The 17472-nt window shown below is 36.6% G+C and overlaps 1 protein-coding gene across 4 annotated transcripts in view; it reads left to right on the top strand.

Annotated features, from left to right (window-relative positions):
- KCNT2 (potassium sodium-activated channel subfamily T member 2) overlaps window positions 1-17472 on the top strand; it is a 111819-nt gene that overhangs the window by 53874 nt on the left and 40473 nt on the right. For all 4 annotated transcript variants that reach the window (XM_056498206.1, XM_056498209.1, XM_056498207.1 and 1 more), the window contains exons 10-13: window positions 8248-8428; window positions 10468-10632; window positions 11913-12049; window positions 13872-13935. In XM_056498206.1, the coding sequence (XP_056354181.1) occupies window positions 8248-8428; window positions 10468-10632; window positions 11913-12049; window positions 13872-13935 (547 nt within the window). The remainder of the gene's footprint in view (window positions 1-8247; window positions 8429-10467; window positions 10633-11912; window positions 12050-13871; window positions 13936-17472) is intronic.

Here is a 17472-nt window from a genome sequence, read left to right as displayed (position 1 = left end):
AATTTGTGCACATGACAGCCAAAATATTGGAGGGAAACACTCACCATGAGAACAAAGACTGTTGATGAGTCAGTGTTTTCACAGGGCAGCTTGAAAAGCAAGAAATGTGCACCACTGACCTCATGTGATCTGACCTACAGCCTTTTATCTTAAACATTCTTTCTATATTTACATTTTTCAGAAGGGAGGACAGTAGAAAGTTTCCCATTACCCAAAGTCTGTGGAAATTTAAGCTGGAGAGGAGAACATCACTTGTGAGCTTTCCAAAGGGCTGCTCACCTCATAGCTGTGGTTAAAGGGAATAAGACAAGAGGCATTTGATTTGAGTCACTTGCAAGTTTTAGACCACTCCAGCCTGTATTAATTATTGTATTTATTTCACAGCAGGATAAGCACTGCAAGAAAGTCCATTCTTCCTTAATATTATTTACCTGTTATTTTCTAAGAAATTCTTTTTTGTTTATGGTGTTAGCAACCATAAAATGTTGCAGCTGGAGTAAGGTAACTAGCTTGTCCTGAAGCAGCTGTTTCAATAGCAGCAATGGGAGCAGCAAAAAGAAGTTGCACTCAAAGTGCAGACTGATGAAAGGCTGTCAGGGAGATGTAAAAATGGATATAAGAGTAAGGAAGATCTATGAATATCCTTAAAAATCAAATGAAAATGGAAAATCTGATAAGGAGAGAATTTTGACTTAACAATAAAATTAAATTCATTTGTCATTAAAATATGCCATGACTTGAGTTAGGTTGAAAATTAACAAAAGGTTTCTGTCAGTAGTTAGCAGAATATTCTGCACACTGGGTTATCTTTTTCTTATGCACATTTAACAAATATTCAGATAATGAATCTTTCAATTATTAGTTCAGTTTGATTGAGGGAGTGTGGGTGGTTTGCATAACAACTGTTACACCCTAAGTGTGTTTCAAAACTGTTGCAAGAAACATTAAACACGATGTTCTGAAGCATAACATTTCGGGTGCATTAAATTAGAGGTTTGCATTTGAATTTTCCAGCACAACACATGTAATTTTTGAATATTATAAATAGATTACTTAATTATTCTTCCCAAGGAAGGATAGGTATAGAATGTCACCTAATTCTGTAGCACTCTGCAGATGAGGAGTATCTGGTGACTAAGTAGTGACTGTGATTCTGTTTCCTGAGTGGTTTCTGACTCCTTGTGTGAGCAGTCCAGAACCCCAGGCTCCAGCAGGCTCTTGGGTGCCACAGTGTTGACACATTGAAGCTGGGCTGCCAAAATTTACTTTATTTACCATCAAAGCTCACACAAATACAGGTGGTCCTTTGGGCTTAGAGGCTGAAGTGTGGACAGACCTGCCTGTGGAAACACACTGAGCTGAAGGCTGCCCAGAGAGGGACCTGCTTGTGCAGTCTCAATGACCAGAGCTCTTTAATTGCAGCTCCACTTCTTATCCCACTAAAGGCAGCAGCAGCAGTAGAAAGGTTCTCACTCAGATTAAACAAATATTTATATACACTTGGTTATTTCATAATACTCTATTCTGCTTAACAAGATGTTCTGCAGTTGCTGGAAGTCACATGAGTTCCTAGGGGGAGAGTTTATTTTTATAAGTTGAGCTTTTGCAACCATTAGCTGCATATAATGTTCTGATCTTTGGGGAAGGAAAATGCTTATAAAGGACACCATGGGTAAGTAATAATCATATAATCAAACACCATCATTTGGGATAAAGATAAAACTGGAATACAAACAAAAATGACCTTTCCATGTGAAGAGAAAGTCTGAATTAATTTCTGATATGGTGGCATTGTTGTGTAGTGAAAGTAAATTCATCACCCTTGCCTCAACTTGTGTTCCAAGTCCCACAGAACTGAAAAGTTTGATTCAAAGCCTGTTGAATTAATCCAACTCTTCTCCTTCTCATTGTGATTCTGGGAAAAAAAAAAAAAAAGGACAGGACAGTGTTGTATGAAAATGAATGCTGGTCTCTGAAAAAAACCTGTCTGGAAAAATAGATTTATGTTGAACTTTCTGATGAAGTGGCCTTAGAGTTGCAAAAATGTCTGAGATTGTGACAACTTTTATCCTTTAATATTAAGAAACCACAATGTCCAGTATCTCTTTTGCCTAGTCAGTGAATACCTTGAAGCTGATCTGTGCATTTGTTAGATGAGTTGTTGCCAGCTAAGAACTGCAAGGGTTACCTGGCAGCATGACAACCTTCATCTTTCCAGTCAGCAGTTCTCCCTCATTTTTTTCACTGTCTTGTATGCAATTAAAACTTTCTGTGTCCTGAAATTCAGTAATTCCTACAGCTTTAAAGCCTTTTATGTGGAATGAAAGGTGAAAATAGCATCTTCTCATTGGAATGCTTAAATTTGATATATTTTACATGATATATTGTACCAGATTCTGTCATAATAACTTTATGAAAATTGTACATAAACTAGTGAGGCTTTTTTTCTATTTTAATATTGTTTATGGAAAATTGCTTTCAGGAAATAAATTAGGAAAAACCCACTGATTTTAGAAGAGAGCTGAGAAAAGGCACAAGGCACGAGGAAAAAATTGAAGCATTTGGTTTTGAGCAAGTTAAAACATCATCTGCAGGGCTTTTGGATGGGATTAACATTTTATTATTAGTCAGAGTAACTTGTGATTGTTGCTTCACTCTTTTACTTGCTGCAGTTTCTGTCGTCCCTTGTTCTTTTCATTCATCTCTTCATTATTTACACAAGTGTCAAGGTTTCTGTCAGAAAGCATCAGGTTTTTAGGTCACAGGTAGGGTGATTACCAACACCTTCACATTCTGCATGTATTGTCACTAAGAAGTCAACAGACAATATTTCCATATGCACTTTAATGTCACTCCACTTTTATTAGTATTCAACCCAGAGTTTGTGAAAATTGCATGTCTAATGTTATATGAATACTGATTCTCCACACTGAGAATTGCTGTTCCATAACCTCTAATTTTAAAATATGGGACAAACCTGCATCTGGCTCTGCATGATGTTCTAGAGAAGACTGAACACCCCACAGAGACAATTTCTAATATGGAAAACTGTCTTCCTCTGTAAAAAAGCAGGGCATTCTCCAAATACAGCATTAGTCCCAACACCACTTTCATTTCAAGGACTTCAGACTGGCACCAGCTTAATATTAACATCTTTGGCAAGTGGTGAGCACCTTTTGCCAATTTTAAGACCTCTATACATTTATCAGACTTTTTTTAGATATTATATCTTCTAGAGTGAGACTGAAGAATGAACTGTTCTATAGGTACATTTTATTTTGGTGTAGAGATTGAGGAAGTTTCCTTAAGCAGTGACAGTCACTATAGTGGTAAAATATGTCTCAAATTCTTATCTGTATCCTAGGAAGTCAACATGGTCCTTTTTTTCAGTATTTCACTGTATTTGTACTTCACCCATGAATATTTGCTACAGTTAGTGGTCTGTCAACAATTTTGTTGACTAGTAGTTCATTCCAATTTTTTCTCATAAAGAAAAAAATCTGTGATAGTAGGCTCAGAAATTGTTAAAAGACATGAACAGCAATTGGCATTATCAAGGACAATCAAATAATGAGAGCTTAATTTCTGATTTGTTCTAGCATCACCATTCTCTGGTAGGATATGAGGAATTTGTGAAGAGTTTTAGATGTGAGAAACTACTGAGGACATTTGCTTAAGCAGGATTGCTAAGCTTGTGAGTTAGTTCAGGTGTAACTTCTCTAGTACAGGAGCACTGAGCCTTTGCCACAGGATCACACTGAATCTGGTGAAATGAATCCATGTTGATTTAACACTTTCATTTGCTAGTCCCTTCAGCCAGCTGCAGCAAATATGGCAAAGTAATTACACAAGGAGCTCAAAGTTACAGGTCCAAAAAAAACAGTGCTGGTAATTGCTGCCTGATCCTCAGCTCACAGAAGCATCTCTGACTTTTGGCTCAGCCTCTGGTGCATTATTTCAGATCTCAGGAGGTTGTATGTGTAAACAGTAATTTTCTCTAGAAGTGAAAATGTAGAAATCAGATTAATTTGTCAGCGCTGACAAATGAAAATATAAATTGACACCAAAGGGACTCTAAACAATTTGTTATAAACAAGGATAGTAAATGTACAGTATTTGCAAAATACTATCCAAATGGTTCTTGTTACATCCATTTCTGTGACATCCTTCTGCAATAGGATAAAAAACTGACAGTCTCAGGGATTATTTTACTCTGCAGTGTTTATTTCTGTAAGGCATGTAGAGACAGCTTATTTACAAACAGGAGTTAGTTTTGGCACATAAGATACTCAAGCAAACAAAGATTCCTGGAACTAGAAAGAAAGCTTCCAGTAAAACAGAGACTGAACTCTCAAAAGTTCAAATAATACCCAAACTAAACATTACCAATCTTCAGAGATTACATGTTATTATCTTTACTTTCTGTTTTTCAAGTGCAGTGGTAGCTGAGTATTTGGAATCATACTTCTGTCCTCTGGATATTTGTATTACATTTTTTGACACTACTTTTGATTCAGCAGACACTTAGTTTGGCTTTCTATGGGATTTTTTAGAAATACTAAATCTCTTCTGCATTGAGGCAGTTTTGTTTTGTTGTAAGTGCCTCTCTTGGATCCACTGTGAAAAGACAGCCTTCCTGAATTCACAGGAATCCTAAAATGGGCATAGAAAGTACTGAATTTGCCTTATGTTTAACTAGGGACTCTCTGTGTACTGATTATTACAGTGGTTTATTTTCTCCACAAAAACAAGTAGGTGTTAGCATTGCTGTTGTAGCAATGCTTTACTGTATATTCCTTTCTTGATTGAAATAATGTTGTTTATCCAATGATGACTAGATAAATTATTTATCTTCAGGAGATGAAAGAGGAAGAGGAAGCAAAAAAGGAGATAAAAATATCACCAAAAATCTCAAAACAGGCAAAATATGAAGCCTGAGTTACTGCACATTTCTTTATACCAGGAAACAAGAAAGGAGACAAGAACATCTGTATTTTTACATGCAGAATTTATGCTAAAAGTAACAATTAATGCTTCATTTCTGAAAAAAACCCCACCAAACTGATACTTTTTCATCTAAGGAATTGGGATGAATTAAAATATGTCAATGAGTTGTGGGGAATGGAATAACTAATCAATGTGGACTTGGCCTCGTGGACATGCACTGATGTTCCACTGCACTCTCTGCAGTGCGATCAGGTAATTCCCAGGCAGATGGGAATGTGCTGTCAGTGCTGAGTAATATTTCTCTAAAGGCATTGTTGGTGAGCTGTAACTGTAATATTCTTGGGGGAGTAGTCACAGAGGTAATATTTTAATTTTTAATTAGACTCCCATAAAGCTGTCTTTTTGAAAATCAGTTTTTTTCTGCAGTTTGGTGCTCTCTGGCTCCAGTAAAGACAAAGCAGAGCACCAAAAGACCCAGACTTGGTAACCTGATTTTGGATTTATCATTCCCTTGTATGCAGGGTGAAACTTCAAGTGCAGTTTGATAGAACTACAAATGAGGTGCAAATAATTTCGAGGAAAGAAATGAATTTGATCAACAAGTTGTTAGGAGAGCTAAATTTCCTCTTCAGCAAAGAAGCAGCTCCTTTATCTTTAATACTGTTAACTCTGACTTTAATACTTTAACTAAATGTAGGAATTGGGCTCATGCCCACTAAGTTCAATGAGAAACATCTTGAATCCACAACATTTTGGATCAAGCACATTAGTTTGATGGCTTCAAGGAATAGGAATACATAAAACTGTAAATGAAATCTTGATCTCACTGAATTCAATGGGAATTCTACTGTTCACTTAGAAAAGGCTAAAATGGTTCATGGTAAATTACCTAATTTCAGTTCAGCTGAAGTATGATTGGATAGACTGGCTGTGGAAGTCTCAATAACAACAACAACAACAACAACAACAACAATAATAATAATAATAATAATAATAATAATAATAATAATAATAATAATTCAAGACATGAGTTTTTCCTGTCATCAAGCTATTAAAAATTGTCAAGGTTTTACAAAAAGAGCAAGAAATAAACAATTCTAATTCCTTGAAAATTAGAAAAAACTAGCCTGAGGGTACCAAATTTTTATATTTTAATCCATCCTGTCAGATACAAGGAGTAAAACTGATCATTTTGCATTTGCAAACACCAAGTAATTTCACAGGCATGAACACCAGAAAAAATACATTTCTACCCATGATAGGCTCATGCATTATGGTTCAATACAATCTCATCTGCAGATATTTAATCTGCTGAGGGCAGTGGTGCAATAGTCCTGTTACAGGGGATCCATATCCCTGGCTCACTGTAAGCTCCCTGCTGCTTTCCTGGCCCTTATGAGCTTAATTCCTGAAGCCAAGGTTATGTGGTTTTGGGATATAGCAACAAAAGGCAGCTAGAGAGAAGAAAATTCACACAGGTGATTGAGAATATTAAAATAAAGAATTGAAAATCCATCTCCATTCTGCTTTTAAAATGACATGTATCTCATGTGAATATTGATATTAAAATAACTTCTTTTTCCATGCTTCAGTGCATTTACAATTTACTTCATTATTTCATATTATAACTAGAAAAGGCTTTAGCTGAGAAACTTCCTTGTCTGAGAGCAAAAGAAAACTTCATTAGCATAATTACTTACAGTCCTTCTGTTAGTATTTTCAGGGACAAAAATATAATTATCCTTTTCTAAAAAAAAAAAAAAAAAAAAAAAAAAAACCAGCCAAACTGTGAACATAGTGAAATAATGGAAGATCTGGATTACAACTCCAGTGAAAAATGTGGGATGAACTGGATAGGAATATAAATATCAGTTCTGACTGAAGCATACTTAGGCAAACAACAGGGGAAAAAACCCCACCCTTTTTAGAACATTTTGAGATGTGTGAAAACTACAAATGCTAGAACTGTGAAAAGGAAACTGGGAATTTGATCCATATGTTCTGGAAATGCCACTGCCCACAGCTAAATTAAATTTGGAGAACAGACCAGAGAACAGAAGAACAACTGCTAACACTGTTATAAACACAGGGTCTCCCTGGTGATGCAGAGGTCTTCCCATGGCAGATATTAATGAGGGACTCTTACCATCTGGATACCATAGATGAAGAAATAATATTTAGTATGTTCTAGAATAATTACTGAGGAATACGATATGATTTGTTAGTTATTTATCTAATTCTCTGAGGAGAAATCATCCTGCTAGAAAAAGTGCTGTTCAGGGTGGTTCACACATTGGGGTTTTTTTATATAGGTGAATATATTTTAAAAGCCTGAACTGATCTAAGTCATTCCACTATATCAGAGAAGATCATATTTTAAGCTTGGAAAGCTCTTTGCCATGATATATATGTACAAAGTGAGATATTTTTGAAATCTGCAATGTTTGAAATAGCAGGATGACCTGTGGAGAGATTCTCTTACAGCTTCTAAAAACCAAAAGCATATCATGCTGATTCCAAGAAAAATAATTATCAGTTACCTTGGGCAGCTGTTTACTTCTTCTCAGGAATGTGTGACTGGAAGGGATGAACTCCACTTGCTCTGCTATTACAGACCCAGCCAAGCCCTGCATTTCTACCCTGTACTTTTAGTGAGCAGAATTTTACCAGTTTCCTACCTGAAGGCTGACCCTGGATGCCTTTTCCTCTGATAATTCAGCAGTCTGCAATCTCATGTGCAGTTTATCCCAGACAGTCAGTACCCATTTGTACCAACAGAAACCTCCCAGTATGCAACATGTGCTCTTATAACTGGTTTACATCAATAACTTCCACCACAGAAAGGGCCAGAGACCAGCAGAAAGAGAGAGATTTAAAGAAAGCTGTATATGTAGTTTTCTTGGCCACAGCAGCAAACCCTCCCTGAAAAAGTTGAAACATATCTATAAAAAATGTTGAATGGTGGCAGCTCTATACCATCTGTTTTGTTCTGGTTTAGAAAGGAATTGCATCAATCCATGATGTTCTATATACCACTCTCCTTCACAACAGCCACTAAGCAAAACCTAGCAACAGTTGTGCCTATCATATTAGAATAATAAAAAATGTGTTTCTTTTATTACAAATGACATTTGAAAATTGTAACAATATAACACTTCTGGTTTGATACTAATTTTTACTTTTCTTGGAAAAAAATGTCTTTGCTAAGCAATTTATGAATTCTGAAAATAGTTCTCTGCATAATCATCAAGCTTGAACAGTTTTTGTTTTTCATGTCTTTATTCATTCTTTTCTACATAGTATTTGTGGAATTCAGCATCTGGAACGAGCAGGAAACAGGTTGACTCTCTTTGACTCCCTTTATTTCTGCATAGTGACATTTTCTACTGTGGGCTTTGGGGATGTTACACCCAAGATATGGCCTTCAAAGCTGCTTGTTGTCATTATGATCTGTGTTGCTCTTGTGGTGTTGCCCATACAGGTAAATGTGAATTTTTTTTTTTCTTTAGAATTGTTTTTGAAACAAAGGAACTATAACTGAAATAATTTATTGTTACTATTATTATTGCACAGAAAATGTCAGAACCATCTATCTCTCCTGTTGTGGTTTTTTTTTCCTTTTTCCTGTATGTTCTCCTATACTCTAGATTTTTTTTCTAGTTGCTGATGCAAGTTTTCTGCAGCAGTCATGTACCACAGAGGCCTTCCTTTATCCTGAGATATGGGTTTGTTATTAATGGAGCATTACAAAACACACAACAGTAGCCAGCACTTTCTTTATAAGCACAGCTTTTCCTCTGCTGGCTCTCCCTGTTTCTAATCTTGGTTCTCTCCACTTCCTCTCTTACTCTCACAGCTCAGTGCTAACTTGAAAAAAATCTCATTAAATCTGCAACTCAAGCAAATTGGGTTCACAGCTGTGTATGGAACACATGCACACAGAGCCAGAGCACAGTTAGGAATTTTTCATGCCTGCCTAAGTTTAGGACTTCTAACAATTTCAACAGGGAAAGAGCAATTTATGAAAATCTAAGTATTTCAAGGAGTCAGTCAGCTTTATTAAATTTGTACCAAATGTTTTCCAGCTCATTAGGTGAGGCTGGATGACAAGAAGCTCCTGAGGTTACATGGGAAACCCTGCCAGGATGCTCACTGTTCCACAGTGGTGATCACCCAGCCTTGTGGCAGGAAAAGAGGATGTGGGGACACTGTGTTTTTATCAAAGCTTACAGTAGACCTGCTAGACCATGAAGCTCCAAAGTTTCTCACACAGCCACAGTTTCCAGACTCTGCTTCTTTGGCAGAGAGCTAAAGCTCAGTGTGAGCACACAGCACACAAGCCCTGGGAGGGTTGAAGCTCAAGCTCTCAGCATTAATTTTCTTGAAGTTATTTAACATTCTAATTAAATATTGAATGTATATATTCATAGTCATATGCACTAACACAAGTATAGTCTCACTCAGTGAAAAATTAGTAAAATATATATTCTGTTTGAAAACTAAAATGTGCTCTGTTAAAGAAATTTGGAATTTTTTAGGACATAGACATTTCATCCTTATTGTAGTTCTGATACATACTTCAGGCCTGAGAGCTCCACAGGAGCAGTAAATAAACTAGAATCTACTGGAATTTCACATAAATTTACTTATTATTAGCTACTTTATTTTATACTTTTGTAGTGCTAATGAGGCTTCATATAGCATTCCATATATATAATGTAATGGTAGGTGTTCTCTCCTGAGCTTTTGCCCTACAATGAGATGAAATCAGTTATTAGTCATGATCCAGCCTCTCCATCAGTGGAATGTGGATGACAAAAAATGCTATCACACAGGCATACAGTTAAATTGAGCTCAGTATTAAACATGTGTTATTTACAAGAAGCTTTGAACTGGTATTTGTATGTTCCTTTACAGACTGTTACAGTATTCTCCTAGGTCTGGAGGATTCACAGTAATGTTTGCTGTTACCCTGCATAAATTGCTCAGCTCACAAAGGCAAACTTGCTGTATTTAAGTTGTATCTGAAATTCTAAGGCAGATAAGAGAGTTTACAGAACATCACCTTCAGAACATTATAAAATCTCTGGAAAGAATTGCTGCTCAAACTAAGAAAAAATGGTGCCTCTCTCCAAATATATTCACAGTACGTGTGTGAAAACTTAACCTTTCATATGAGGGAAGCAATTATGTCACATTACTAGAAAAAGTTCAGAGATATAAAATACTTGAAGAAATAAGGTACCAGCCTTCATTCTTTTCTAAACTCCTGTGACTTAGTGTATTCTCATGGTGTTTAAAGGAATTTTCACTGCTGTTTTTGTGTGTTAGATTCTGGCACTTTTGCCATGGTTTGTAATCACCTTATTAGAGAACATTTTACAAAGAAAAAGATATTGTGGGCTAAGGGCAGCTTTTCATAGAGGCATGAAATGAATGATGCAACATTGCCAAGTCATTATAGAGTTGTTGTGCTCACCTACTGGTCTCTATTTCACTGACAATTGGAATCTCTTGCAGTTTGAACAGCTGGCATATTTGTGGATGGAGAGGCAAAAGTCGGGAGGAAACTACAGTAGATACAGAGCTCAGACGGAAAAACACGTTGTGCTGTGTGTGAGCTCTCTGAAAATTGACTTACTCATGGATTTCTTGAATGAATTCTATGCCCACCCCAGACTGCAGGTACTAAGTCTTTTTAGAAACAGGTATTTCCATGAAAATTCCTTAGATTCTACCCCAAAACAGAAAATAAATGATAGCTACTCAATTTATTTGTTCCCATTGTTTTGGGACTGGATCCACAAATCCTCACAAGTAAAAACATCCTTTGGTTTTCACAATGTGCTTTGTTTTTTGCCAGAGTTAGGAATCACAGAATGGGTCAGGTTGGAAGGGACCACTGGGGGTCATCTGGTCCAATCTCCCTGCTCAGGCAGGGTCATCCTAGAGCACATTGCACAGGGTTGCAAAGATTAGATCCTCTTGGAATTGAGGACATTAAGAAATAAATACATGCACTTTAAAGGACAAAGACCTTGACAGAATACACAGATTTTGTTAGTGTACACATATTCCCTAGGTAATGCAGACGTGTCATATGGCTTATTGGGAACATCTAGAAGCTTATTTCCATGAGGTATCAATTTGGATTTATTATCATTGCCTTTGCTACAGACTCTCCCTTTTAGTAAACTTTCTCTATGTCTTTTTCTAAGTTACCTGTGGTATCATGCTTCATTAACTACTGCAAGAATCACACAGATACAACCCTCAAACGGCTGAGCAGCAATTTGCCAAATCCCAAATCCCAAATATTCCCCAAAACAATTAGATAGTAAGAGGCATAAGCAATTGCACAAAGAAATCCAGTTCTTTATAGATACAAACACAAATTGAAACACAACATTTAGTTAACTAAGCTGAAGAATGAGTCAGGCTTTGTGATACACTGGAGACAAAGAAGAAAAGCCCTAATACTACACAGGTAACTTGAAAGGGCTTCTGTACATTCCCTTCACAGCTGACATTGAGTTGGACTGAGTGATCTTGGAGGTCTTTTCCAACCTTATTGATTCTGTGCACTGAGAAGCTGAAGGATACAGATGGTGCACTGCATCCAATGCCATTCTGCTTTCTGCAAAAATCTCTATGTTGCAGATAGGAAGATTTCTATGACCAGCCTGGCCTAAGCTCTTACTCTCACCCTCCCATGTTCCATTTTTCCCTCCTTTTCATTTGTGCACTTACGGGTCCTTCACACCATCCTTACTTTTCCAAGTAGCACAGGAAGCAGTTTGGATTGGCCCATTAATGCAAAGGAAAACATTTTGAGGAAGTTGAGGAAATAAACTCTGTCTGTCAGTGTCTTATCTGAGACATTTTAGACATCCCAAATCACTGCTGACTCATTCTCCAGCAAAAATAACCATGACTATTTCCCCTTTTTTTTCCTATTCTGGCAGGACTATTATGTGGTTATTTTGTGTCCCACGGAGATGGATGCTCAGGTCCGAAGGGTGTTACAAATCCCCATGTGGTCCCAAAGAGTTATCTACCTGCAAGGCTCAGCTCTGAAAGATCAAGACCTGTTGAGAGCTAAGTAGGCAAATATTGACCATTCTTTTTCACTCACACTATTTGATAAATAAGTTTAACAGGCAACAAAAGCTGTGCTAGAAGGAAAGCCATTTTTATTTAGAAGGCAAAGCAAAGCTCTTTGATATAATTTGTTTTTCTTAATATCTGAAATTTTGAACCCACTGTACAGTTCTGTTTTCTTAAGTTCAGCCTGGTCAAATTAAGCAACTATTCTGCATAGTACATATGTGAGCTCCTCTTACCACATACTTCCACCACTTCTAAGAGATGCTCTCTGCCAATTAATAGTGAATGACATTTATCAAAACACATCAGTCGAGCACAGTTCCTCACACACACCTCCTCCAGTGCTCAATCAGTTGAGCTGCAAGGGAATTCACATTGGAATTCATGTAGAAGGATCATCTCTTTAAACTCTCCAAAGAGAGGGAAAGGTGATTCTTCACAAATAACTGATTTAACTCATCTGCATTGCTCTGTGTCATAGGTTAGTAAAATTAAGCTAATACCTGTCTGTGTCAGACTATTTGTCATTCTTTACCTGAGGGGAGTTCTTTCCAAGAATCTCATCTGTGAGAAGCTTCATGAGCAGTGTTATCTTCTCAGACTTCTGCCACTGAAATAACAACTAGTTCTACAGCTGTTTAAAATTTGACAAGACAAGAAAGCTTTTTTCAGGATCAGAAATTTTCTTTTGGATAGATCCTTTTTTTTTTTTTTTTTTTTTTTTTTTTAATTTTTGCTTTCTTGCTGATTTCAAGAAGGAATTCATATGTGGATTTAGCTGGCATTTGTTCTACAGATTACAAGAATTAAAATTAGGCTGTTCCCTAAATATAATCTTGAATTTCACTTATAATAACCTGGAGGTAGTCAGCTGTGGAACTGTGCTTTTTCCTGCAGAACATGTAATTGAATGTACCTGTCACAGAATAATTTTCAACCTCTCCTGAGGGAAGAAGCATAGTGGGAATTTAATAGAACATTTGATATGAAATATAACCCAATACTCAAGATGTTTGGTGTATTTCTTTTTAATGAGAACATAATGTACTGAGGAGGTAATAAGACACATGATGAAATTCTTCTAATAAATAAAGTAACAGTTACCAACAACAATAAAATAATCAAGAAGGGTCTCATTGTTGAAATTTATCCAAATATTATATGTGAACCCAGTGTCAAAATAACATGATGGAGGTCACACCAAAAAGTAAAGGCTTAACAAAAGTTGGGTGACTGCATCAGTAGTGAATAGCCAATTAACAAAATACTGCATTTTTGCAAAAAAATCTCATCTAATTTGAATAAATTTTCTTTCCTATAACTTTGGTAAAGACCTTGTCTTCTAGTAGTTCTCCATGCTTAGCTGAAATTACTTACAAAGCTCCCGTGTTTTCTTCCTAATCAAAGACAACAAGAGCTGGATATTCATTCAATGCATATATACACAGAAATGTCTATTATTTATCCCAAACACATAATTCTTGTACATCTACCCAACTTTCTGCTCTCACCAGGCAGGAAAAGTCTGTTCATTCTTACCAGTAATAACTTGTGCATATTGCATCCTTACACACCAGGCAGACTGGTGCTATTTATTCACCTTCCATACTCATGGCAGGTAGATACTTTGCAAATTAAGTTTGCGAGCACTCTGCTTTTACTACTTTGGCACAGCTTTTACCATCACCAGGGTAAGAAATGAGAACAGACCCAGCTTTGTGGTCTGTTTCTCTGTGCAAGGCTCTGGCTGTGAGGCAGGAATGCAGTGGCTCGTGCATGCTGCCTGGGCTGTGACAGATTTGTCTCCTTTCTTCCAGGATGGACAATGCTGAAGCCTGTTTCATCCTGAGCAGCCGCTGTGAGGTGGACAGGACAGCAGCTGTAAGTTGGGGAGGGAGAAGTGAGAGGATTTACAGGTTTTACTGCCCTTACTCCCTCTCAGTTCTTTTTTATGCAACAAGGGCAGAATAGCATAAAAATACTCTCACCTTTTAAATACATTGATAATTGGTCATTAATCACTTCCAAGAATGGTACTTTGCCAATATTCAAAGTACCTGAGCTGCTCTATATATTCAATTTAATCAGTTGTAGTTATTAAATCAGAAAAGAGACAGGTATCAACTGACCAGTATATTCAAAACTAATGAAGTAAAGCCTGAATTCAACTTTATAAATAAATTTGTGACTAATACAAGTAACCAATATATAGAGACTATTTGACTATTTTTCATATTGGCCTGTTTTAAAAATGAAAAATGGCAAGATTCTTTAAATAAGTCTCTACAAGTTTGCTCATGCTGGTAGTTTTTTGCAGTCAGGTAAGTTACTGTCCACAAAGGAACACTGCTAATACAAACCTCTGTGCAGTGCATCTGTGATAAAAGAATAAAACTGTATGAACTACAACTGTTCCAGCTAATGAAATTATCTGCTGATCTCAAACATCCAGAAAAAAAGTCCACTCAGAATGGATTTATGAACATAACTTAAAATTTTTCACTATGTGCACTACAATAAATTATTGCAGTCTTGCTTCATTCAGTTCAATCTTGAACTCCAAAGGGGTTCATCATTAGTCTGAATATCCCTGAACATGCTTATAAATTGCCTAACAAGACAGAACCAGTATTTATAATTCAGTAATTATGTTTTAAGCAATCTCAACTGAAAATACTGTTTTAGTGCTACATTGTAAGAAATAGCAATTATTTTTCTAAATATTGAAAACAGATATAGTAAAAAATAGGAAATTTAGAGCTTTTCATTGTATCTGTAGCATTACTTAATATATTCTCTATCACTTTTTACTTCATGTGACATCAGAACTTAGTTAAAAGATCTTAGATAAAGACCCTGTTCTGGACTCATCCATTGCAAGTCACTGAGCTCCCTGAGAAATAAACCTGTGCTCTTGCTATGACATTTAAACTTACTGACCTAAGAACTTTGGAATTGATTCATCAGCAATAGACTCCTGAAAATACAGCAGTGAAAGCCACTGAACTGGCAGTAAGTCAGCCCAGAGTAGTCAAGCAAGGCAGACCTACTGCTTGGAAATGACAGAGGGTCTGGGGTATTTAAAGGTAAGAACAAGCAAGAGTTCTTTCAAATACCTGGAAAAATACCTGTAACTTCTAGGAGACTGAAAAATTCCAAAATAGCCCAAGTGTCAGCCATGAATTCAGAACAAATCAGCTACAACATCTTATTTCACATAATGTACTTGAGAGTTGCACAGGGGTTACAAATGAGAAATCCCATAAAATCAGAGTGTGTGATTTATGCTGCACTGGGAAGGTTTATGCAGCATTAAGGACAGCAACTGCACCAGTCAGCTTTATTTATCTCTGCTCATAACTGCTTCAGAATTTACTCCAAGAAAAGACAATTTTCAGCTCTGCTGGACTGTGCTGTAGGGCAGGCAGTGACTCTGCTTGGAGCCCCCAGAGCTCCTGTCCATCGTGGCCAGCACAGATCAGGTTTGGCTGATGGTTTGGAGCCATGGCCCACTGCAGCTCTTCCTTTCTGCCCTCAGGAAACATCAAAATGGTACCTGGCACACTTCAGCTTCCACTACAGACTTCTTTCATATTTCATTTCTCTTTGTACTTGGAGCACACAAACAGGCACATCTCACCAAAGACACTCTCCTGGTGCCTTCCCCTGGGCCACAATGATATCTCAGGGTCAGTGGGATCTGAAGCTTTTACACAAAGTGTCACCTCTCTGCCTTGTTTTCTCTTTTGCTGTCAGATTATCTTTTCACACGAAATGCAATTATTTATACTGCAAGTAGAAAATTCTTAAATTTTTTTAGAACCATTTCATCTTACTGCCCCCTAGAGCTGTGAAATGAAATGCCTTGAATTTCCTACTCTGCTCCAGCTTCAGTTTAGTATTCAGGAGGTTTTGTTTGTCACTGGGCTGAAGGAAGTTCAGCTGTCATCCCAGTATCAATCTTTGTAAGTACCACTGATTTTCCATCCTGCTGTTGTTGAGAAGCTGACAAACTGATAAAAGAACCTTGGATCCTCTCCTGTGTATGGCAGCTGTCAAAACAAAAGGAGGAGATTCCTGACCAGAACAGCTGTTGTTACTCAAGTGATTTTTTGAAGCCCATGAGGGTTTTTATCCCCTCAGCTGCAATCCTGGAGCAGAGGATTTATGCATTTGCCACGGGTACCCCTGGCTGTTCATTGCTTGCTATTTTGTTAGTTAATAACTTTCAGTGATAACACTTCTGCTGTTGCTGACAGCTTTGTTCTCAGGCTCTCTGAAAATTCAGAGATGGTCCAATTCAAGCTTGCACCTTTTTTTCCTACTTTCATTAAGGAAATTGTGTGACTCTGCTGTACTGGTAATCTAAATTATACTGCCTTAATGGCATCACAATATGGATGCAAACATAGCAGGATAGAACTAATTTATCAAGTTATGTGTGGCAAGAAAGATATTCAATTAACAGAACTACTTTAAAATACATGTTAAATGTATTTCCTTGAGTTCTTATGATTTAAATACACCCACTTTAAAACTTTCAGCTTTTCTTACATGAACTTAAACATCACCTCTGTATTAATCACCATTTGTATCTGTGGTAATTTTTTGATCACTGACTGCAGTGTGGAGATCACATAGAAGAGAATATATTTTTTCACTCACCTTCCAAAGAAACATATGTTTAATAATGGGAACAGAAGCATAATTTTCAGGTTCAGTTACCTTTTTTGTGTGTACACATATACCACAGATTGGGAGAAAGGTGAAGGTTTTTTAAATGACTGCAATACAGCACAGAAATTGCTACATTTTTAAAACAGAGAGCCACAATACTGTATGAAGACACTGAATCTCATAACTCATTTAAGGTGCTTAGCTGTAATTTTCTTTCTCTCCTCTTGAATGCTTCTTCAGAGTGGAATTTGGGGGAATAACTGAGCAAAAAACTTGGGAAACAAATAACCAGCTTTTGTACACAAACACATGGATGTACCAAGTGGAAAAAGAAAAAAAGAAACAGTAATGCAAGTTTATTAGATTAACAGTGCATACCCATAAGAGTTGGTCTTATGGAGCTATTTAGGACATTTAAGTACCCATTATATATATATATATATATATATACATACATATTTTACATATTTGTGGACTGCTGGTTCATAGAAGAACTAGAAAATGGAAAGCAAGGCCTATTCTGCAGTGTTAAAACTGCTAGTGTGCCAGATAATCATCAAGAAATTTTAATTTTAAAGAGTCCCTTTTCTATAAAACAATATAAAAATATTTTGTGTTGAGATTCATACTTTCAGTCTTACCACACTCACTTCTATGGGTCTAGGTTTGTTTGAGTTTTTAACAAAATAGGGTAATTTGAATAATTTTTAAATAAAATATTCATTCTTATATTCAACAATC

The sequence above is a fragment of the Oenanthe melanoleuca genome, chromosome 8 (assembly GCF_029582105.1).
Source record: "Oenanthe melanoleuca isolate GR-GAL-2019-014 chromosome 8, OMel1.0, whole genome shotgun sequence".
Lineage (NCBI taxonomy): Eukaryota > Metazoa > Chordata > Aves > Passeriformes > Muscicapidae > Oenanthe > Oenanthe melanoleuca.
The sequence above is the reverse complement of the archived record's forward strand: the minus strand, read 5'-3'. Positions and strand labels throughout refer to the sequence as shown.